General features: G+C 38.6%; 2 protein-coding genes across 3 annotated transcripts in view; both read left to right on the top strand.

The window, feature by feature from the left end:
- LOC113053603 (unconventional myosin-X) overlaps window positions 1–19,351 on the top strand; it is a 66,906-nt gene extending 47,555 nt beyond the window's left edge. Inside the window, exons 21-40 of the mRNA XM_026218748.1 lie at window positions 1,725–1,831; window positions 2,979–3,392; window positions 3,502–3,535; window positions 4,547–5,380; window positions 7,656–7,779; window positions 7,926–8,169; window positions 8,323–8,418; window positions 8,575–8,668; window positions 8,766–8,821; window positions 8,930–9,072; window positions 9,747–9,941; window positions 10,055–10,212; window positions 11,096–11,219; window positions 11,817–12,114; window positions 12,500–12,707; window positions 13,035–13,171; window positions 13,368–13,488; window positions 14,049–14,507; window positions 15,708–15,899; window positions 16,514–19,351. Coding sequence (XP_026074533.1) covers window positions 1,725–1,831; window positions 2,979–3,392; window positions 3,502–3,535; window positions 4,547–5,380; window positions 7,656–7,779; window positions 7,926–8,169; window positions 8,323–8,418; window positions 8,575–8,668; window positions 8,766–8,821; window positions 8,930–9,072; window positions 9,747–9,941; window positions 10,055–10,212; window positions 11,096–11,219; window positions 11,817–12,114; window positions 12,500–12,707; window positions 13,035–13,171; window positions 13,368–13,488; window positions 14,049–14,507; window positions 15,708–15,899; window positions 16,514–16,618 — 4,143 coding nt within the window. The 3' untranslated portion in view covers window positions 16,619–19,351. The remainder of the gene's footprint in view (window positions 1–1,724; window positions 1,832–2,978; window positions 3,393–3,501; window positions 3,536–4,546; window positions 5,381–7,655; window positions 7,780–7,925; window positions 8,170–8,322; window positions 8,419–8,574; window positions 8,669–8,765; window positions 8,822–8,929; window positions 9,073–9,746; window positions 9,942–10,054; window positions 10,213–11,095; window positions 11,220–11,816; window positions 12,115–12,499; window positions 12,708–13,034; window positions 13,172–13,367; window positions 13,489–14,048; window positions 14,508–15,707; window positions 15,900–16,513) is intronic.
- A 282-nt stretch (window positions 19,352–19,633) lies between these two features.
- On the top strand, window positions 19,634–21,974 carry LOC113053602 (small ubiquitin-related modifier 3-like). Of its 2 annotated transcripts, XM_026218746.1 has the most exons (4): window positions 19,637–19,791; window positions 20,415–20,543; window positions 20,624–20,695; window positions 21,162–21,974. In XM_026218746.1, the coding sequence occupies exons 1-4, from the start codon at window positions 19,771–19,773 to the stop codon at window positions 21,222–21,224; spliced, it is 285 nt and encodes a 94-aa protein (XP_026074531.1). In that variant the 5' UTR covers window positions 19,637–19,770; the 3' UTR covers window positions 21,225–21,974. The 2 variants fall into 2 exon arrangements, with proteins under 2 accessions (XP_026074532.1, XP_026074531.1); XM_026218747.1 differs by lacking the exon at window positions 20,624–20,695 and having other exon boundaries at window positions 19,634–19,791.
- Window positions 21,975–24,569: the final 2,595 nt, after the last annotated feature.

Here is a 24,569-nt window from a genome sequence, read left to right as displayed (position 1 = left end):
TGTTGTCTTCTTTACTAACTTTAAGAGTATAAACCCCCATGAAGACCATACTAGTTGAGCGGCTACATCTCAGCTCAAGTTTTAGTGGTTTTGATGGTATCATGGAAATTCATGTTAGCATAATAACAGTTTCCAAAAAATATTAAGCAGCACAACTGTTTTCTGCATTGATTTGTAAATGTGTCTTGAGCAGCAAATCAGTTTATAAGAATGATTTCTGAAGGATAATGTGACACTGAAGACTGTAGCAATGTCTGCTGGATATTCAGCTTTGCAGCACAGGATTAAATCACGTTTAAAATATATTCAAATATAAAACTGTAAGATTATTGCACAATATTACTGTTTTTTTTTTTTTTTTTTAGTTTTGACCCAAAAATGCAACCATAATAGATTTGTGAAATTACAGGGAATAGCAACTGACAGTATATCATATGAAAATGCCAATATGGAGGAAACGCAGCTTGTAATTATAATACATACATGCTCACTATTTGAGAAGTTTTATGCAGTTCATTGACAGTATATATATAAAAAAAATTCTTATGCTATTGATTTTCTCCATCATCAAATCTTTCCACCTTGTGGGCTGTACCAGTGTTTAGGGCAGATTTTTGTTTTATACCTGTCTCTCTTATGGCTTTTCACCTACTCTGCTTCTTGGGCTGTACAGGTACTGCGTTCTCCTGTTGTCTCTGTTGATAACTTATCTAATTTTCACTCTCCACATTACCTCATACACAATGGTACTAGAATATCTTTAGAGACGGCACGTCATTTCAACATAGCAAAATACATTGAGAGTAGTGAACTACACAATACAAAATTAAAACAATGTTAAGTACAGTCTTTATCACATGTGAATGACACCATTGTGGTAAAAGACAATTTATTCCTTAAAGGGACAGTTCTGCCATCATTCTGCCATCATTTACTCACCCTCATGCTCTTCCAAACCTGTTTGAGTTTCTTTCTTCTGATTATATTTTGAGGAATGGGGGTAAAACAGATGACAGTAGATACTGACTTCCGTGGAATGAATTCCAAGTCAGTGGTCACCGTCAAGTGTTTGGTTACCCACATTCCTTAAGTTCATCTTTTGTGTTTGGCAGTAGAAAGAAACTCAGACAAGTTTAGCACAGCATTAGGGTGATTAAATGATGACAGCATTTTTGGGTAAACTCTCCCTTTAATGTGTACAACTTTTTAAATAAGTGTCAAACTACTCTTTGCACCTTTACATGTCCACTTCTATTTAGTATAAATGTTCTTTTACTTTTATAGATGTATTGATACAGTTCATTATGAAGTAATTTATGCAGAGCATCTCTTTAATTCCCCAGTGTTTCAGAGGTTTCTCTTCAGTGACTTAGCGTCAGTGCCTAAAGAGTTAAACCTTCATGTCTCCTGTCTCTGAGACAGAGAGAGAGTGAGGGTGTGGCCTGCTCTTTGGCCGAGAGCCACCCTTTCCCCCTCCTCTCTCTCTCTCTCTCTCTCTCTCTCTCTCTGTCCGTGCACGTCAGTCTGTCTGGAATAGCCCAAACAGCAGCAGTAACAGGAAATCAGAGCGCTGTGGTTTCAGCACAATGGCAGAGCTCCACAGCTCAGCTCCCTGTAGCCTGTAGCCTGCTGAGCACACTGGAGTCGTGCTCTTCACATCAGTTTACCTACACCTACCCTCTTCCCTCTCCCTCTCCTTGTCTTTCCTCTTTGGTGCCTTGCAGGTGTTCCTGAAAGAAGCTTTGGAGCAGAGGCTGGAGAAGCAAAGAGAAGAGGTGCGCACAGCGGCTGGTATGGTGATCCGGGCCCACATACTAAGTTATGTGGCAAGGTTAGTGCAGATTGGTGTGTGTTTGTGTGTAAACACACTCTGTTGAATGGTGTCGGGTGACTTACCAAAGTCTGTTGATGTGACTTTAGTAACTTTTTTCTGAGTTGAGTGAATGGATTGCTTTCATAGTGTATGTGAATGAGATGGAAGTTTGCATCACAGAATGATTCACCAGAGCTGCGTGAAGAAGTTAATTGAGAGCAATGCAAGGTGGATTAGATTCATTATGAAAGTGCTGGGAAGCAAATGAGGGATACACAATGAAATGTCCTCAAGAGTCTTTGCACTGCAAATACTGAATATTTTGCACTAAATGCACAAGCTGAATTAATTAGCATGCTGGTAATACATCAGGTTTTCTTTTGCCAGTTTTGAGGGATCTTGCTTTAATCAGGGGTTTTATGTTGGTTTACATGCACTTTTGAGTTTCAGAAGTGTTTTTTAAACTAGCTTCCCTACTAGAAGAAAATTGCTTAAACTGTGCTGGTTAAGTTTTAGTTTTGCTGGTTTTAAAGGGGTTTTGTGAAATTGTCAACTAATCAGGCTGAGAGAACATTGGGTAGAGCAACTAAAGACCATCTGGGAAAGGTTTGGAGACCAGCTTAAACTAGCTAAGACCAGCAAACCAGTTTAAGATGTTTTCAGCAGGTTGCTTTGATGCCATTGTAAATCAAAAATGACAAACGACAAATGATCAACATCTGTTTTGTGTGAAGGGTCTGCTGAGATACGATGTTGGTTCCTGGTTAGGATTCATGTTTAGTATTCATTTGCACATGATGTTATTTATGGGGTTGATGATGTGTCTGTTTTGCCTTCATTTTTTTGTATCCACAAATTCACATATATTACATTACAGGTCTAATTTTGCTGGCCTGGTATACATGTATGAGAACTGTGGCAGATCAAATGTCTTTTATTATCACAGACACCAACTAGCTAGATTATTTTATATTATTGGCCCTGTTTCATATTTGTCACGCTGATTGCTTTTTAAATGAGCTACTGATGTGTTAATGACAGTGTTGTTTATTTAGCAATAAGTCGCTGTAATATACTCATAATTACTGTAATATCCCTGTCAACGAATCATTAATGAAAAGCCTCAAGGGCCCACTCTGTAATGTTTTAACTCTCCTTCTCACAGAAAAAACTATAAAAAAGTCCGGACCAGCGCCATCACTATCCAAAAGAACTTCCGCGCTCACTTCTGGAGACAAGCTTTCCTGCATTTCCGCTCCGCTGCAGTGGTCCTCCAGAAACACATCCGTGGACAGATCGCTCGACAACTCTACCGGCAGCTCTTGGAGGAAAAACGGAGGAGAGAAGAGGAGGAGAGAATCAGAAGAGTGGAAGAAGAAAGGAGACGACAAGAGGAGCTGAGGAGGCTTGAGGAAGAGAGACTGAGACAAGAGGAAGAGAGAAAGAGGGAGAAGGAGGAGAGGCTTCAAGAAGAGGAGCGGAGAAGGAAAGAGGAGGAACAGGAGGCTTTGTGGAGACAGCAGGAAGAGGAAGAGCTGAAGAGCAAACAGAAACAGGATAGAGAGGCAGGGCACGGCAGGTAAAACACAATCAGAGTTTTAATTTAGGTCATCTTAAATCTGTGTTGGCTGCTGGTCTGTGCTTAATCCCTGTCTAAAAGGATTCCCTCCTGTTTTGCCTCGTTTTAGGAGTCTAGTGGAGAAAAATCATCACAACCACAAGGTATTATTTCTTTTGGACATTTGATTTTATATTTTAGAGAGATTTTAAATCGGGAAAGGATATATCTCTTGCATTGTCCTAATTCTCTGTCTTCACATGGTATAGTAGTCATAGAACAATGGTAATGCCATGGTACTGTGCTATATGAGCTATAAAGTCTTTTAAAAAGCATAAATAGTTTGTAAAATGAGTTTAGTAAAACTGCATCACTGAATATTTATTTTATTAAAACCAATTATTATATTATATTATATTATATTATATTATATTATATTATATTATATTATATTATATTATATTATATGGACATGTAGACATGTGCAGAGAAAAAAATATTTATTTGATATCGTAGAGACATCGGTGTCAGTAAGCGCCTCAGAAGTTTTGATAATGTTGTCTGTTTAGGATATGGTGAGGTTAGTTCAGATTGTAAGATGTAATGTGGTGCAACTCCCCAAAACCTTAATAATTTTATTTACATGTATTCATTTTTAAAATGCAGTATATACATTATACCTTTTACTAATATACCTACATTTATCCATTTATGAATTAACGTACGGTAGCTCAACTGGTAGAGCATTGCGTAAGGAAGCAAGGTAGCGCAAGGTTGGGGATTCGATTCCCGGGAACACATGATAGGTAAAAATTGATAGCCTGAATGCACTGTAAGTCGCTTTGGATAAAAGCGTCTGCTAAATGCATAAATTTATATTTAATTTAATTTTAAATTTTAAATGTAAGAATTAATACAAATATTTTGTTTATGTTAATTTATATTGCATATTTTATAGTTTATAATGAACACGCTTATTAACAAATATGAATGATTAAACCTGAATGATTACCATATTCATGTACCACAATGTTTACATGCCAAAAACCAAAGAGAATCCCATGGACTATACACAGTGCATGTTAAATCATTGTGCTTTTTGATTGGAATGTTACAATTTCTGATTTGACAGAGTGAACTGTGTATTACTGACGTGCATCCTCACTATCCCTCAGGACGTGTCCCACAGCCTGTGCCAGTACTCGTCTGAAGAGGAGAGTCGTCAGATGGAGGAGATCCTGCGGCTGGAGCGGGAGATCGAACGGCTGCAGAGACAAAGAGACGAAGGGGTGTCCTTGCTGAACGGCAGCTCCAGAGACGAGCTGCGACAGAAGAGTGACGCCGAGATCTACCGCCTGGAGAAAGAGGCTTCACGTGTGGCCACTGAGTTCCTGGAGATGCTGGACTTCGGAGGATTGGAGCAGTCGCCCTCCAGTGAGGAGAATCTCCACGACCCGTCAGAGACCACCGCACCTCTGGCCGAGGAGGAGGTGGATGAAGGCTTCCACGCGGAGGATGAGTGTATCCCGCTCTGTGACTTTCCTCTCCCATCTGCCGTGCCCATGGACAAAGAGATTCTCTCCAGTCTTCCGCCTCCACCACCCGCCTTTGCTGAAGGTGTGGCGGCCACGTCCTCACCTGCACGGATGGAGAGGCCAAAATCCAATTCCTCCATCAAACAAAACAGACTTTCAGACATCCCCCCGCCTCCAACTACAGCTCCACCCCCTCCTCCACCTTCACTGCCGTCAACCACAGGACATTACGGATTGGTGTATACAAATGCCAGGAAGACGGTAACAGAGATTGTACTGCCAGTGGAGGAGACCAGCTTCAGTATTCTGCCTGACACCGAGTCGGACTATGATCAAGAGGAGTTTGAGGAGGCGCTGGGGAGTTGTGGGGACGCAGGAAGTACTAATGATGGACACCTCACTGATGAGGAAGTGCTACATAGATCTTCCTGTACCTACAACAGCACAGACTCCTTTAGAGGAAGTTCAGACTCAGTGAGTACACTCTTTTCACACTTTGACAGGGCATTCACACTGAGAGCGACTAGAATTCAGTATATATCAGTATATTTCAGAACTATATTTAATGTGCTTTTGTGAACGAATGCAAAGTTTCAGGTGAATGCAATAGTTTTGCAAGAGAATGCAAAGGTTTGTGAGCAAGAGCATTGAAACTGATTTTTTCCCTCCCATCTCATTTCTTTTTTCTCCATAGAATGGAAACCTACACTGTAAAAAAATGCTTAAATTTATGGTAAAAAATAAATAAAAAATAAAATAAAAATGGCAGCCTTGGTTTGCTAGAAATGTGATGGCATGAGATGGAATCGTATATTTTATATGCAATAGACAAAACTCACACACACACACAAAATACCATCAGGGTAACACATGATAATAAAATTACAGTTAATTAACAGTCTTTTACTGTAGATTTTTTTACTTTTAGCAATTTCTCTGTAAAACGTGCATTAAACCTTTTTTTCTTTTTTCTTTTTTGTATGTATAACAACTGAATCATTGCTCACAGTTGTGAAATTGTCTTGAAATTTGATGTTGAGTTTTCAATTTTTTATGCAAAACCACTTAGGGCTCTCAAAATTCCTGGTAGCCCTTCAGGCAAGCACTCTTAAGATTTCGGTAACCCTAAATGAATTTAACTCTGCCCACAAAACAGCAGACGGGATGATTGAAAATGGTAATTAATTTTAATTAAATTGGAGTGACAGAAATATAGCATTTTTTCCCAGTTACAGCAATTCTGTACGGTAACACTGCGCTCATAAACGCTACTTTATCAGCCATTATGGGAAAAATTACATGAAAATGCCATCAAGACTTTTCTGAAGGCAGCCTATAATATTTAGGCCTTTTCAATGAAATCAGCCTTTTAAAGTTAGGGCCTCATGAAATTATAATTAAGACTTTTCTCATACCATTTAAGGCATTTAAGACTTTTATGGCATTAAGTTTGATACAACTTAACTGAAGACTTTGAAAGGACTTAAGGGGAACATTGGGCTAGCAATTTTGTGAGCCCTGCCACTGTTTGGATTACCGTAGCAGCAGATTTTAAAGACAGCATCTCTGCATGTTAAGAGTGGACAGTCAGCACATCGCTCATGTAAAAGTTGCATTTATTAATTCATGTCCTTTGAGGGACTGCTGCTCAAAAATATTGATATTAACAAATATGGGCAACTAGTTGACCTACAAACCTGTCCGTTGTGGCCTGTAGTGCTTCTACACTACTGCTGTATCAGCTCATGTGAGTTTCACTGTCTGTACGTCCATTAGTTGTCACTAAGAATTTGCATAAAGTTCAGCTCTACTAATCTTTGTGGCATCTCCAACGGTCACTGTCACTCACATCGCTTTCATTTAAAATGACTGACTTCCAGCTGCTTGAACACCTCGTAAGGCGTTTGGCATGACAGGAATATGCATTTTATCACATATATACAGTTCAGTGTCAGGGTAATGAGATCCGGTATTGCCTGAAGCAAAAAAAATAAAAAAACACTTTGTCCTTATTCTTTCAAGACCCTGGCATAATACTGTAATGAATGCTCCTTCAAATGCTTTATTGCTTTGGATTTCTTGTAGCAACTCATGTTTTATTTGCTAAAGCAGCATGAGGAGGGATCAGGTGAATACGATTTGATATATTTTGAGTCTTTGTCCCTCGGGGTATTTCCAGCGATTAGCCAATGCTTGTCACACACCTGCTACAAACACAGTCCTTTAGCAGCTTGATTGTTGACTCTTGGAGAACATTTGAACTCAAAAGAGCTGATTCGGGTTCATTTTGGGTGTAATGCGAAACTTGACATGACAGTTAACAATGGGAGGATATTTACTGATGTCATGCTCTTTTTGTTTGTATTAACTAGTAGGATTAGACAGTGAAATGCAGATGTCCTACCGCAGCAAACACAGAATGCACAAGGGTGTACGGTTACAGTGTAAAGAAGAGCCGTTTTAGTAAAAACATTGGCAACAGTGGCATTGAAAAGTTTGGGGGCAGTAAGATTTTTTTTAAGTTTTAAAAGAAGTCTCTTTATGTTCACCAAGGCTGCATGTATTTGAGCAAATATACAGTAATAACAGTAACATTGGGAAATATTATGATGGTATTAAAATAACTGTTTTCGGTTAAATAAATGTATTAATTTCTTTAAAAAAAAAAGGACTATAAACAGTGGATGAAGGGTAGTATAGTACATTTAAAAGCCTTTTATTGACATTCACACTCCTTTTCTCCCCACAGTTGATTGACAGCAATGATGAGAATGATGGATATGTGGACACAGACGAGGAGGTGTCCAATGGTAGAGTGCATCTGCTAAACGGAAGTGGACCGCCTTATTTCCACAGCTACCTGTATATGAAAAGTGTGTGTTTCCTACCATTTACTTCCTTATCGTTTCATTTATTCCTATGTCACTGGATGAACTTGCTCAAACTGAACATATCAATGGGTAGAATGCGGTAAAAGATTAACATTCCATTGCACTGTTTCTTATTTGTCTTCTTTAAGGTGGGCTGATGATCCCGTGGCGCAGGCGCTGGTGTGTTTTGAAAGACGAGACTTTCATGTGGTTCAGGGCGAAGCAGGATTCTCTCAAGTCAGGCTGGCTGTACAAGAAAGGTGGAGGAATGTCCACTCTGTCCCGCAGAAACTGGAAGATGCGCTGGTTCGTCCTCCGAGACTCGAAACTCATGTATTTTGAGAACGACAGTGAGGAGAAACTGAAGGGAACCATTGACATTCGAGCTGCAAAGTAAGAACCCAGATGCCCAGATGTTTGTTTCACTTTAAATGAACATACATAGCTGCATGTCTGCCTCATGTTTACAAGAAACACACCAATTGATGGAGTCCAGGCTTACTGTTTTAATGTTCATCGACTGGTGATCTGTGGCGTTTCCCATAGGGAGATTTTAGACAACCATGAGAAGGAGAATGCACTGAATATTGTGACCGAAGACAGGACTTTCCAGATCTATGCAGAATCTCCTGAAGATGCTAGGTACATTGAAAATGTGTATTTATTTTATTCCAGTGTGCCTGATCAAGAGTTTATTCATTGTGTGTAAATTTCCTATTCATCTGCTGTGCCCCCTAGTGGTGTAATGCAGCGCATATGTCATACTGTTGACCGATACTTGTAATGCTTGTGTTTCAGTGGCTGGTTCAGCGTGCTGAGCCGCGTCCACAGTGCCACTCCAGAACAGCTTCTGCAGATGCAGCACGAACAGGCCAACCCCAAGAACGCAGTCGTGAGTGTTCAACTCAAGTTAGCAAACATCTGAAATCACTTTCAGCGTTGTAGAAGTGGCATGTACATTTTATTTTTACATGATGTTTCATCCTCAGGGAACACTGGATGTTGGCCTTATTGACTCTGTATGTGCCTCCGACAATCCGGACAGGTAATAATTATATACCATTTCCAGGAATTTCTTTTTAGTCTTAAAAAAAAAAGCATTCATGATGTAATGGTCGTATTGTGCTGTGCTCATGAGATTTCTTTGCCTTAGGCCAAACTCATTTGTTATAATCACTGCTAATCGCGTGATCCACTGCAACACTGACACACCTGAGGAAATGCACCACTGGATCGGCCTTCTGCAGAAGCCTAAAGGAGACTCCAGAATAGACGGCCAGGAGTTCATAGTGAGAGGCGAGTAAGACCGCTATGTACAGGACACCGAGATTTACCAGCGCTGTACTTGCTACATCACAGAGGTCATGACGAATCATTGTATAAAAATTTGTGACGTTCATACACTACTGCAAATTTTTCAATAATATTCAGCAAGGATGCATTACATTGATCAAGACGTTTATAATGTTCCAAAAGATTTCTATTGCAAATAAATGCTGTTCTTTTTAACTTTTTATTAAAGATTTCGGAACAAAAGGGAAGGATCATGTGGAGTAATGACTGCTGAAAATTACAATTTGCCATCAAAGTTATTATAAACTGTAATAATATTTCACAGCATTACTGTTTTTACTGCATTTTTGGTCCAATAACAAAAAGAAACATCATATCAACCCCAAATGTTTGATTGTATTGTATTGTACATTTGTGTAAAAAAATTATTTAATCATTGAATCACTGATGCCAACTTTTGCTGTGCCTCTTTGGCATATTAACAAATATTTTAATTGTTGTTGTATTAAAATACCTAATAATATTAATGTCGACCCTGTTAGCATCCCTTTTATGAGCGATGAACTAATCTATAACTATTCTCCTCTCATTATTTTAATTTTATGGTCACTAGAATAACACGCAGTCAAATACTCTCTTGATTGTAATTTGTTTTCCTCTTTCAATTTTTTCATCAGGCTGGCTGCATAAAGAAATGAAGTCCAGTGGGAAGAGCACATCTCTCAAGCTCAAGAAACGCTGGTTTGTTCTGACCAATAACTCACTGGATTATTATAAATCATCAGAGCGCAGCATTTCCAAACTGGGAACACTGGTACTCAACAGCCTTTGCTCGGTTGTTCAGCCTGATGAGAAAGTTTACAAGGAGACAGGTGGGTTCACACATTTTCATGCAGCGGGACTCATTGTTAAGTGTGGAAATGAGTTCTAGAGAGATTTCTTCAAATGTTCTCTGCACCGTATCCAATACCTCTGTTCGCCACAGGGTACTGGAACATAATAGTCCACGGGAGAAAGCATTCATACCGTCTCTACACCAAACTACTGAACGAGGCCATGAGATGGGCTTCAGCCATTCAGGTGGCCATTGACAACAAGGTTCCCATAGAAACTCCTACCCAGCAACTCATCCGAGATATCAAGGTACTTTTACCTTAAAATATCTAATTGAATTCATAATTCCATGTGGAATAAGGTTTTCATCTTATTGACGATCATGTTTCAGTTGTGGAAGCCGATACCTCTCGAACCACGACAGTCCCTCAGGGTCAAAACCTGTAGTGTTAAGTGAGGTACACACGGATGGGTGCTCTGTGTGCTGTTCACTGTTTTCTCCTATTTTTTTTCTAATTTCTGTGTTTGTTTGATTATTTCTGTGTGCTTCTGTTCTTCATCTATGCAATTTGAGTCGTTTTGAATCGTGAAGATGCACTCAGTCATGTCGGTTTGTGTTCTGCTGGACGCCATAATGACATCTAATGGCGTTGATGCTTAAAAGACATTTTCAGCCATGGTTAATGTATATCCTGAGGAAAAAAAAACATACAGTGACAGGTGGCTCTGTATAAAGTCAGAACTATTAAACTGGTCATGTGATCTCAATATGGTTGCATCCATGTAAAATAAAATGGCTTTGTTTTGTTATATGATTGTAAACCAATTTTTCAAACCAAGTGGTAAACCCATGATTAAATGAGTTGGATAAAGCATTGAGTGCACCTTTATCTTGCAAGAAAATCCAGATAAAACCAAATCTAGCTTTACATGTCATCTGGTTAGCTGGACTACTATCTAGTTTAGGGTTAGGGTTAGGTTTAGTAGAGCTGAGCTGGTTAATAATGTTGAGTTAATCATTTATTCTCTGAAACTTGAATTAATTGAGCACCCTTGACCTAGTTAATCAAGCACGGTAGGAACAAAAACACTTTGTGTGCTGTGTTTCCACCTCCAGCGATCTGTGGATGTACACTGTGTTAAATGCATTTAAAAATCCCCAAATGCCATCGTTCTTTTCATGGTTGTGCAGGAGAGCAGTCTTAATGTGGAGGCTGTGGAGCAGATGTACTGGAGGAACCCCATCCTGAGATACACACAGCACCCGCTGCACTCGCCCCTGCTGCCTCTGCCTTATGGAGAGGTCAATGTCACCCGTGAGTCTCTCCTTTACACTGATCTATTGCTGTGCTTTCTGGGAAATGACACCAAATGACACCTTCTCTATTTATCAAATGTCCTGAGTGGTAGACTATCAGTCCTGTTATTGTCAAAACTGTTACTGTTTGAGCCACATTCATGTTTTTCCTGTAAAATGTTAAAATGACAAATAATACAATTATTTTAATTGATTTCTATATTTGTAAACAAAAGCGCACATATTCCATACTCAAAACTAAATTAAATTGGAGGTCATATTATGCAATAATTTAGAAAAAGGTTTTAAATTGTTTCAAAAAAGTATGTCATTGCATACTCAATAACAGAAAACTAAAATCAGACCACTTATGCTTTTAATAAAGCTAAATGTTTTCTAAACTTTGGACATTCCTTTATTATTCAAGCCAAAGCAAGCTCTACTGTTCACATATTTTAGCCTCATTGTTGAATTGTTCACTGATGATTTATTTTCTTACTGATGCACAGTTTTATTTTTTTAACTTTGGAATTGGATTGGTAGGATGATGGATTTAATCCTTTCTGTCTGTGTCCTTTTCTCAATCTGTCTCCTTTTCCTGTCCTCCTTCTTGTAGTGCAAAAGGAGAAAGGCTACACCAGCCTGCAAGATGAGGCAGTCAAGATCTTTAACTCGTTACAGGAGATGGAAGCTGTGTCAGACCCAATGCCCATCATTCAAGGCATCTTACAGACATGTCAAGATCTGCGGCCGCTCAGAGATGAAGTCTATTGTCAGCTGATCAAGCAAACCAATCATGTTCCTCAACCCAACAGCCCTGCCAACCGTGTACACTGGCATCTGCTCACCTGCATGAGCTGCACCTTCCTGCCCAGCCGCGGCATCCTCAGATACCTCCGCTTCCACCTGAAAAGGTGTTGTAGCTACTCCTTGAATGCAATACTTTAAACTGTTAACTCATACATTTTCATTGTTTTTTTTTTTTTTAATGAAATTTAGTGGTTTAAAACATGTTTAAAGAATTGTGGTGCACTTTGAGAAGAAAATAGAAGAAATGTTGGGAAAAACATCCTGGCCCAAGCCCAAAATAATCAAATTCATTGCATCATTTGAAAAGTATAACAATGACATAGACCATCCTGGCTTTGTGTTGGGTGGTCTTATTTTTACAGATAAATTATTTGTAAAAATTCAATATTTCTATTTTATCTCAGCTTTATTTTTAATTAGTTTTAGTTAACAATATCGACATTGTATTTTGTGCTATTTAAATATTTTATGATGTCAATGACTTTTTAGGATAAAGGAGCTGTTCCCTGGAACAGAAATAGAGATGTTCGCTGTGTTCATTGGCGAGTCACTGAAAAAGACAAAAGTGCGGGAGTTTGTGCCATCGCAAGAGGAGATCATCGCCCTTTTGCACAGACGGGAGATGACGACCACCGTTTATTGCCATGGTGGAGGCTCCTGCAAGATTTCAATCAACTCTCACACTACTGCTGGAGAGGTGAGGGATGCTAACAGACACAATATCATAAAAGCATCGTACTTCAAGAATCCAGTGTTTAAAAGGTATAAGAAATGAGATTCTTCAGAATTGCACTCTTGATCCCTCTTGATGTAATAATAAAAATCATAATTTTTCATGCAGTTATAAAACAAACAATGATTTAAAAAAAATATATGATTTTGGCTCTGGCCATTGAGGGGATAAAACTCTACCTGTGCCTTGGATGAACAAATCTTGCCTAGATGTAGATAATTTTCCTCTTAATCAGGAATCCGTGGTGTGATATGCTGATGGAGAAGCGTTTTGTTTCTTTTCCATGTGTAGGTGGTAGAGAAACTGATCCGAGGCTTGGCTATGGAGGACAGCAGGAACATGTTTGCTTTGTTTGAGCATAACAACTCGATAGACCGGGCCGTGGAGAGCAGGGTGATTGTGGCCGATGTGCTTGCCAAGTTTGAGAGGTAAAATTACACCACAACGCTGCACCTATTCACTCTCAGAAATTAAACTCTGTTATACAAAAACGCTGCCAAATGCATGTGGCATCATCGCTTGGTTATTAAAGCAGTAATGCTCTTAATAAAATCTCTGAAGCCTCTAAAAACACTGAAAAAAAAAACTAAAAAAAGATTGTTTGCTGTGGTGTTCGTTTCTCAGACTGGCAGGAAGTGAAGCGGAGGAAGACCGCCCATGGAAGCTGTACTTCAAACTGTATTGTTTCTTGGATGTGGAGAGCATGCCCAAGGAAGGAGTGGAGTTTGTCTTCATGTTTGAGCAGGTCAGTCATTTATGGTTTCATTTCTCGTCTCTAATTCTGTTCAATTCAGTCAAGAGGTGTGTAATATCTGGAGAAACTATTTTAGCAACTTAAACTTACTTATTTTAGTTAGTTTCGGTTTTAGTATCATCAGCATTTATTCTGAGCATGGAATATTTTGCATTTGGAGATATTTTCTGATATCATTCATATCTAAGAATAAAAATGCTGTTCCCTGGAACAGAAATTGAGATTGTCTGTCTATTGGCAAGTTGCTGAAGAAGTGAATTTATATTTTTATAAATTTAGAATTTATATTTTCTGTTCAAATCAATACGTGTAGTCAGATTCTGAATGGTCATCATTGGAGAAAGATTCTTGAATTGTGTGGATATAGCATCTACCAACAACAATACTAACTAGCTAACAGTGATGACTAGCTAAACCATAACCCCTATGCTTTGTTATTGATTTTAGGCTATGTAGCTTTATTTTTTCTTTTAATAAAGTGTACTCTGCAAGCATTAAAAACACAAAAAAAAGAAGTCAGATGTGAGTCTCTATCTTATTCATCTCTCCAGGCTCATGAAAGTTTAATAAGCGGTCACTTTCCTGCCCATGAGGACACCCTCCAGCACCTGGCTGCTTTACGTCTTCAGTACCTGTATGGGGATGTGTCTAAGGTGAACTGGAGCTTGGACAGTGTCTACCCCACCGGCCGTCTGCGCAACCGCATACTTCAGTTCACCAAAGTAGGAGGCGCAGCCGGATCAGGACAAACCCTGGAAAGGAGGAGAACAAGCTTTCTGGACGGCACACTGAGGCGGGGGCTGAAGACAGGCACCATGAAGAAGCAGCGCAGCATGCAGGAGGAACAAATGATGGAAATGTGGATCAAGGAAGAGACTTCAGCCACCAGGGCCAACATTATGGAAAAATGGAGCCGGCTGCATGGACTGGATCAGCACCAAGCCATGCTCAAATACATGAACATTATCAAAGAGTGGTCTGGGTATGGATCAACGCTGTTTGATGTGGAGGTAAGAACAGAGGTTGAAACATGAGCATGCAAGAAGATTACATTAATTGCAGTGGTCAAAACGGTCAAGTCTTTGTGACCCCACTTTACACTTGACATTAAAGGGTTCATGTGACATTGCTAAAAATACCATTATTTGGTGTAATGAAATGTGTTTATGTGGTTTAATGTAAAAAAACACATTATTTTCCTATTTTCCACATAATGTACATTAATGTTGCTCCCCTATGCCCCGCCTTTCTGAAACACTCATATGTATGTTGTGATTGGCTGAATGCCTCAAACGTGTGACAATAATGTTATGCCCCTTAACATACTGTTGTGCCGTCCGCCAGCACTATGAGACAAAACCAATACAACCCATTACAAAGTAGGCATTTGTTTGCATCCAGTGGGGACATAATTACTGATTATAATCACTTCTATTGTCTTTTTATGCGTTGCATTACATATCGTGCTGTGTAAACATAAAACCATGTTTGGAGAAATGACAAACAACAAGCGCTACTCTACACTGCTGAAAATTCACGTTTGAATCAGTGGCAAATTCTTTAAATATGAAAACGTACTTACAGACTGTGAGTTAGAAGCGCCAGACTGTCCTTGCAAAATGGGAACTGCCCCACTTCATAGAAACAGACACCGGTATTGTCGGCTATTCTCAGGAAACAGTCCTTGTCCTCCCCAAAATGTGCAGCACACATCTGAATATTTGGGTTGAACTGATCCGGAACAGTGTTGTAAATACAATTTAACCATTGATTTCTAGTTGTGTCCTCTTTGGAAAGGCCAAACAAAGTTTCGCTCACACAACAAAACACACAGCATTTCCACAACATGGCACCGGTGTCGACCAGCGAGAATAAAATATAACGCCTTCTTTTTTTGCGTGAGCATTTGGGCGGTGTTATGCAAATCTTCCCACATAGTGATGTAGACGTGTGGGTGTGTCTTAGAACAAGTCATTTTAGGTAGGAGTGGTTAACTCTTTAACTTTTATAAAGAATATCTCTTTGGATTTAAAACTTTAGCCTTTGCAACTTTACAGATCTTCTTTATGCACCAAGAGCTTGTAGCACCCCAAAGAGAAAGGAAAAATGTAAATCATATGACCCCTTTAACATTCATTTTGAATCCAGGATAGTATCTGGATGCTTTTCAATTGGCTAATCTGACACTTTTTGTGATTCTGTGCGTGCAGTGTAAAGAAGGCGGTTTCCCTCATGATCTCTGGCTGAGCGTGAGTGCCGAGAACGTGTCTGTGTATAAGCGAGGAGAGGCCAAACCTCTGGAGACTTTCCCCTATGAACACATTGTCTTCTTTGGAGCTCCTCACGCCAGCACATACAAGATCACTGTGGATGGAAGGGACATGTTCTTTGAGACACCTCAGGTAATAAAATGTCATTTTAACCAGATTGTTCACCAAAAAATGAATATTCCATCATCATTTACTCAACCCGATGTTGTTTCAAACCCAAAAGACTTTGGTTAATCTTCAAAAGAAATGAAGAGATTTAATTGAAAGCATGATCACCAACACTTTGACAATTCAAAAAGTCCTTAAATACATTAAAAGCATAATCAGTAAGAAACAAATTTGATTAAAGTCTTCTAAAGAGACATGATTTCTTAAAATAAGATTTAATGTAGGCTTTTATTTACAAACATCAATGCATTCACATAGCACATATCAAATATGGTCAACAGAAACTCAAATATAGTACAGTGAGGTTTGTTCTCACGTGTCATGTTTGAGCTTCCACAAGAACCAATGTACTTGTTCTCAATGTACTTCTTGTACTTGGGTTAAACCCTTAATTCAATGGCTTCAAATTTTTGAATATTGTAAATGATGACAACTTTCTGTTTTTTTTGGGGTGAACTATTCCTATGTATTCTTACATATGTATATGTAAGAAAACGTAATCAATAATTGAATAGAAGTGTTTCTTGGTTTGCCTTCTTCAGATTTGTTCACCGTGAATAAACTGTGGCTTGTTTCAGGTTGGAGAGATCACCAAGATAATGAAAGCCTACATCAACATGATAGTAAAGAAACGATGCAGTGTCAGATCAGTGGCCAGCTTTGGGAGCAACTGGATCAGGTGATGAGTTCTGACCAATCACAGTCAAGACAAGAGAGACTGGATGGAAAAATGAACTCTTCAGGGATGTGGATTGATGAATGTAAGATGATGATACAGGAACCAGTGATAAGAAATTCTGCATGTGTGTAGACAACCACCCATCTGACAACGTATCATGATTGAAATTTAATATTGTGTTATGTGAAGTAGAATTTTAGACCAATGAGTTTCCACTGTGGGCGGGGCTACTAACAGACTGTCCTGTCAATCATCACTCGCTCCTTTATCCCATCACGCCCATTTAGTACGTGGTGCAATACTAGTTGAGCAGAACATTTTCATCGCCACCTCAGTCCTGACTGATTCAACATTCTCCCTTCTGCTTTTGGCCTATTTCAGATTTGAACACTCTGTGAAGTAAAAATGGTCAAAACATGGTCTTAAATATTAGACACAAAACAATGGTTTGTTGAGAGCTTTCAAAGACTAATAGTCTGAGGTGATTGCACACATCCTAGGCCTCGACAGCCATGTTTGCCTTTCTCCACACAAGGGCTGGTCTGTGCAGATGTGTGCCATTTAGATGGCTTCCTGTGTTACTGTTTATCTGTTACCGTTCCTTAGGTCGGGAGAATGAGGAAAAGTTTTTTCTGCCTGTCTTGCCATTTCCATCCATGCATTCTCTCATGTGTATTATGCAAGAGGGGGTTATTCACACAGTGCGTGTTTTTGCATTCTACTGCACTGATTTTCCATTAATGTATTTCTATTTATATGTAAACATACTTTAGACGTGCTGTGTCTTTGTCTCATACATGACACAGCTTTCTAAAAATATGGCACTCAAGTGTTTTTTTTTTTTTTTAAACATGTCTCTAGACCCAGAGTCTTGCATTTTTGGATTCCACTGTGCTGCATTTCCATTGTTTTTCTAATTAAACAAAATAGACGGAAGTATTTGGTCCTTAGGGGCCATTCACACAAAAGTGACACGTTTTTAAAATGCAGTGTTGTGCAAGACGCCACAAAAGACCAGGACAAACACAGCAGTCAAACTTGTCCATTAAGCACGTTTACACAGAAAAACAATGTAAAATGTGAATGGCCTCTTCTGGGTTAAGCTCAGGTACAGTATAAAACATAAGCAATATCTCAACATTTCAGTGCAGTGTTGTACTTGCTATAGCAACGTGATCTGACTGGTGAAGTATCGCTGTACTGATATTTGCAGAAAAGCTATGACTCTGTGCTATTTCACACAGTAGGTCAGTTGTAAAATCTTTCTTTCAAGATAAATTGATGCATTTCAGTTCATATGTCAACCCTCTTTTGAGACCGATGTTTGGAATATGCTTGTCTTTCTTTCTTAAGAATGTTTTTTAAGGAAGCCTGCATACTTGTGACTGATGACTTTGTGTGCCTAGAAGAGAGTGAATAATTATGGGTGGGCTGGGTATTTATTCAGTGTTAGTGTCATTGTATGGATGGTGATATTGAGTTGATGGCATGTGGTGTACAGACTCCCTACATCAGTGATGTAACTCAGTCATAATATAAATGGAGGATGTCACATGTATGTGGTACCACAATCTCATTCAACGGTCTGTTCATTGTTGCTCCATTAATTAATAATTCCGGTGAGCTGCTGGTCAGTTCACTGCCATTGTGTGTCTCATCATCTTTAGTTTAGCATCAAAATATTCCAGTTTGTGTAGAGGATGAAAATCCTTTTTTTTTTTTTTTTTGTAACTGGATTTACAAAATGCTTAATAAATTATTTTAATTCCAAATTGGCGTGGATTATTTAAGTGTTGTCAAATTAACTTATATTTTCCTCTGTGCTCAGCTTTTCCACAGTCTCATGAACATGATTTAAAATGATAAATTACTATTTGCATTCATTCATTCTCACATTTCACTGCTGGTTATATATGCTATATATAAATTTGTATGTGACAAATAAAAATCTTGAATCTTGAATCATTTTATCTAAATTCCCTTGCATTAAGAATATTTTTGGAGATTAACTGTTTGATTTTGTTTTCGTTCAGCTTTGTAACAAAATATATACAGATGATATAGAGATTAACAAAAAAGTGCATTGCTGTGCATTTTAGTTTTGTTCCCAGTGAAGGCACAGTGGTCCATTATCAGCATGCATCTATCAGGTTGTTAGAGGTTTTTACAGTCGGATTCGGGGTCCACATTCTATAATCCAGTGTGCTTTATAGATTTATCTCCTACACATTTCTAATGTTTTCTAAAGTGAAATTAATTTGTCTCTGCCTTTATTAGTGTGTTGGCATTTCAATATAAATTGCCTGTGGTGGTTTTGATTACGATCTTATTGTATTTAACAAAGGGTTAATTTGTCAGTGCAATTTACAAAAGTCAAATAAACTGTCAGAAAGAAAACCATAAAAGTGAATATTGTACATTTGTTTTCTGTTTACTGTATATGCTTTAAAATGTAAAACTCTTTACCTAAATCTTATTAGTTATACTGCTAGAATACTGCTATACTGGTTTTTTATTTGTTATGGTGATGTACGTTTATTTATATGTAATTTGAATTTATTTATATACATAATTATTTTATATGTGATTACATTTGGAATATATTTCATGTTTAATCATGTTTTTGTTTTTATACATAAGACCCCAAAGAAGTAATGTTATATTTTTCATTAAGCAAACGTAATACACATTATCTTGTTGAAACTTGTTCAGAATTGAAATAAATTTTGTAGTTAAAGCAACAGTATGTAACTTTTTCTGTGTTCAAAATTTGCAAAAAGTATATAATGAGCGAGTACATCATAAATATATATCTAACAAACCGGGTCGTCACTGCTGCGGAGTAACACATACCTGCGTGTATCGCCATATAAACTTGGAGAAGTAGATCAGGTTAGAATGTTCAACCGCGGGATAAGTGCAGTTCTGTCACGTGGGGTCATACCGTCCAATAAAATGGACGAGTTGATTTTGCGCGTTCTCGAGCCTTGCTCGCTGCTGGGAATCACGTGGTTTTACCCGGGCCAATCAAATGAGGGAATCCGGTTTGCTTTGCGCGTTCTTGCAGAGCGCGTGCGGGCAGGACAGAAGCGGTAGCGACGCACTCGTGTTACCGTCACGGCCAGGTTACCGGGAGAATCCTACATTACAACAAAAATGTCCGAAGAGAAGCAAAAGGTAAATGCATGTTTCTGTGTTCTGAGCTCCAGTAGCACAGAGAGGTATATTTTGATGTGGTTATAATGCATGAATGTAGATGTCTGATTTCTGCACTTTATATGTAACGTTAGGGAAACAAAGAGGTTTTCAACCAAGATTTTGCGCATTTTCCGCATGATGGCTATGAAACTCAGCCATCCATCAAACCACATGGAGAATTATAGTATCTCTTGTCGTTATAAATTAACCGGCAGTATTTCGCTTCGTTACAGTATAAACGAGATGCTCAGATTGTCTTTCTTTCATGGCGGATAGTTGCTTGAACTTTGCGCCAAACGCAGTTGCACCGAAAGCGTCGCAGAGTTGTTTACGTCTCAGCTCCTTTTTTCTCCCAAGCAGATACAACATGATACAGACTCAAGTCTGGCTTTTTAACGAGTCGTTCATCGCTTAAAACGTGTTACTCAGTACTACCGGAATATCTTGTGTTGTGAATACAGGGACTGCATGTGAAGCACAATGTGGCTTCAGCTCGAATCATCTATCTGATGTTTATTAGTGTTTAACTGCGATTAAAAAAACTTCTTACATGTTCGACATTCGTCTTTATTAAACACCACACACTGCATATTTCATTTCAGGAGGGCGTGAAGACCGAAAACGACCACATCAACTTGAAAGTGGCGGGTCAGGATGGATCTGTGGTCCAATTCAAAATTAAGAGGCACACCCCCTTGAGTAAACTGATGAAGGCCTACTGCGAAAGACAGGTGACACATCATGAGGCATTGTACATTTGAAGTTGCGTTGATTTGAAGATCAAACTTAATTAAATTTTATTTTTTTATAGGGTTTATCCATAAGGCAAATTAGGTTCAGGTTTGATGGTCAGCCAATCAATGAAACGGACACACCATCGCAGGTTTGTACTCTTATTCTTGAATTTGTTGGTACAGATGTGAGCAGCTTCATATGGAAGCGTTAACTGATTAAAGGGATAGTTCTCCCAAAAAAAAAATGTATTCAAGATCTAGATGAGTGTTTTTTCATCAGAACATATTCGTGGAAATTTGGCATTACTGACCTTGCTCTCAAATGGGTTTTCTGTAGCATATGGGTGCCATCAGAATGAGTCCAAACATCACAATCCACAGTATTTTTTAAATAAACATTAATGTATGCTTTCTTGCCATAGCGACTGTTGTCCTAATCCTAATTCTGTTCCGCAATGATGCAGTCTCTGTCAAAATTAAGCAATCCGTATGCACAAATTCAAGAATTTCATTTGTTGTAATATATTTACAAACCAGGAGCTTGGAGCACATAAATTGTTATAAGGCCTCAGATGGAAAGAGTTTCTCAATCGATCTTTTCCTGCGAATTTTCAGCTGGAAATGGAAGATGAAGACACTATCGACGTATTCCAGCAGCAGACGGGAGGAGCCTGCTAAAGATGAAGCACATGTGGACGAAGCTGGTTTATTTGTGCTCCTCTTCCGCTGCAGTTCAGAGCTGTAATGGAAAAGGTTTTGGAAATCTAATCTAAGTTAACTTTTTATTTTTTTATTTTTTGGTTCTATTTTTAATCATCCAGAGACACCTCTTCCATTTTTGCAATGTCCCCCCCCCACACACACACACTTTTGAAGTTTGTTTGCCTGTTGTATTATGTATGTTTGTACCTCCCCCATCTATTTTTATATACAAGGAGGGAAAGGATATTTGTGATTTCTTAGTATGATCTCATTTTCTTTCATGGCAGTATACTAAACTTCACGACACTTTTTATGAACCGTTTCAAATGATGACATTACAGTGTTGTATTTTTCTGATACCTCAGGTCTGATAAAGCTAGATTGTGGGTTTAATACAGTTAGCCATTTTTTATTTTAAAAGCTTTGATGCATATGTCTTTAAATGTTTGCTTGCGTGTGAATTTAATGATACAAATTAAGTGTTCCTCTTGATTTTTATCATCTCCTAGTTTGCCCTCTCTACTAAAACATGATATTATAATGTCACTCTCATTTAGTCTTTCTGGCATATCAAGAGTGTTAAACACACTCCTGGTAATATTACATCTCCACATTGTACTCCTGTCAAATCAACATGTGTGATGGGAATGGGGAGGTGTTTGGGAGAACAGAAGATCCTGTGTTGTCCACTTACTACTGTATATAATAAATCTAGTTTAATACTGATTTGTATTTGTCTTTTTCTGTTGGATGTATGAAGGTTAGTTAAAGATTGAACTGATTTGCCACTAGATGGAGTAATTCGGTTTACTGTGATGTTTTTCCCTAAAGAGATTCCACGGTTATAGAATATTTTCAACTCGGTAAATAATCCAAAATTTGCTGCTACTGCATTTAATGGATCAGTCTTGGTACACTAAAACATTTAATGTATAGTCGTGGCCAAAAGTTTTGAGAATTACATAAATATTGGAAACTGGAAAGGTTGCTGCTTAACTTTCTATAATAGCAATTTGCATATACTCCAAAAGTTATGAAGAGTGATCAGATGAATTGCATAGTCCTTTGCCATGAAAATGAACTTAATCCCCCCAAAAAAACTTTCCACTGCATTTCATTGCTGTCATTAAAGGACCTGCTGAGATCATTTCAGTAATTGTCTTGTTAACTCAGGTGAGAATGTTGACGAGCACAAGGCTGGAGATCTTTATGTCAGGCTGGTTGGGTTAGAGTGGCAGACTTGACATGTTAGAAGGAGGGTGATGCTTGAAATCATTGTTCTTCCATTGTTAACCATGGTGACCTGCAAAGAAGCGCGTGCAGCCATCATTGTGTTGCATAAAAATGGCTTCACAGGCAAGGATATTGTGGCTACTAAGATGGCACCTAAATCAACAATTTATAGGATCATCAAGAACTTCAAAAGAAAGAGGTTCAATTCTTGTAAAGAAGGCTTCAGGGCGTCCAAGAAAGTCCAGCAAGCGCCAGGATCGTCTCCTAAAGAGGATTCAGCTGCGGGATCGGAGTGCCACCAGTGCAGAGCGTGCTCTGGCACCAGGCAGGTGTGAGCGCATCTGCACGCACAGTGAGGCCAAGACTTCTGGAAGATGGCCTGGTGTACAGAAGGGCAGTAAAGAAGCCACTTCTCTCCAAAAAAAAAAAACATCAGGGACAGATTGATCTTTTGCAGAAAGTATAGTGAATGGACTGCTGAGGACTGGGGCAAAGTATTCTCCGATGAAGCCCCTTTTCGATTGTTTGGGACATCTGGAAAAAGGCTTGTCTGGAGAAGAAAAGGTGAGCGCTACCATCAGTCCTGTGTCATGCCAACAGTAAAGCATCCTGACACCATTCATGTGTGGGGTTGCGGGAGTGGGCTCACTCACAATCCTGCCCAAAAACACAGCCATGAATAAAGAATGGGACCAAAACACCCTCCAACAGCAACTTCTTCCAACAATCCAACAACAGTTTGGTGAAGAACAATTCATTTTCCAGCATGATGGCGCACCGTGCCAAAAGGCAAAAGTGATACCTAAGTGGCTCGGGGACCAGAATGTTGAAATTTTGGGTCCATGGCCTGGAAATCCCCCAGATCCCCACTAATTCTGACTCCAAGAAGGGATTATGAAAGAATGGGTTGCTATCAGTCAGGATTTGGCCCAGAAGTTGATTGAGAGCATGCCCAGTCGAATTGCAGATGTCCTGAAAAAGAAGGGCCAACACTGCAAATACTGACCCTTTGCATAAATGTCATGTAATTGTCGATAAAAGCCTTTGAAACGTATGAAGTGCTTGTAATTATATTTCAGTACATCACAGAAACAACTGAAACAAAGATCTAAAAGCCGTTTGGCAGCAAACGTTTTGAAAACTAATATTTATGCAATTCTCAAAACTTTTGGCAACGACTGTAGTGTATTTGGTTAAATTCTTGCTACCACCATTACACATTGAAACTGGTCACTGTAGTTGTGTATTTATGTCTAACTGGTCTATTCTTTCTGAAATGTATTCATGCTTGAGAAAACTGTTTTGAGAGACTGAATTGAAAAGTTGATAATTTTATTGTCATGTCAATTTTTGACATTTCTTTTTTATTTCTGAGCCCCAGAATCATTATAAAACAAGTCTGATCTATCTTTTTTTTAGTCAAAGTTTATTTTCATACCTCAGGGTAATGTGTTTACATTTCATACATCATATTTTTTTAAGCATTGATATCGGATTGTGAAATAAGGAAACTTGATAAGATTATGAAGGAAATAAAGTGGAAGGAATTATTTGCATTAGCATGCTTTGTGAAAAACAGAATAGCAGATTTGCATGGCCTGTTTTTTTTAACTCCGCAATTAAATAACAATGTCCTCACCACACAATTTACATTGTTCAGCTGTGAACTAAAAAAAAAAAGATATACATTTTAATTTGAACTTGTGTTCTGGGATGGCACTTTAATATCAAAGTTTTGTTTGTTGGTATCAATGTGTTTGCATTCGGTCTGCAGAGGATTTCAAGTAGAGAAGTCCCACTAATGATTGAGTTCACAGTAAAATACCTCCCTCATATCTACACTGTGACACATACTGCTACAGAGAGATCAGAGAGGAGCAGCAGAGAAGTGTGTTTATCTCAAGCTCTTAACATGAAGCACTCAGTAATCCCCTCTAAAGGAGGATGAATGATCTCTTGTCCTGCCTGTGCATGTGGAAAAGAGACATTTACCATCCCAAAGATTGAGTGGGAATGTCGTGGCTAGGAAACATCATGCATCTCTTTTATTTGAGATTTCATAAACATTGTAAAGCAAAGATTTCTAGT

The sequence above is a fragment of the Carassius auratus genome, chromosome 34, assembly GCF_003368295.1.
Source record: "Carassius auratus strain Wakin chromosome 34, ASM336829v1, whole genome shotgun sequence".
NCBI lineage: Eukaryota > Metazoa > Chordata > Actinopteri > Cypriniformes > Cyprinidae > Carassius > Carassius auratus.
The sequence above is the reverse complement of the archived record's forward strand: the minus strand, read 5'-3'. Positions and strand labels throughout refer to the sequence as shown.

Excerpts from the sequence above, each read along its gene's own strand:
- LOC113053602 (XM_026218746.1), top strand. The coding sequence starts at position 19,771 with ATGTCCGAAGAGAAGCAAAAG. Across the intron at positions 19,792-20,414 it reads TGTCCGAAGAGAAGCAAAAG|GAGGGCGTGAAGACCGAAAA; the intron begins GTAAATGCATGT and ends ATTTCATTTCAG. Across the intron at positions 20,544-20,623 it reads AGGCCTACTGCGAAAGACAG|GGTTTATCCATAAGGCAAAT; the intron begins GTGACACATCAT and ends ATTTTTTTATAG.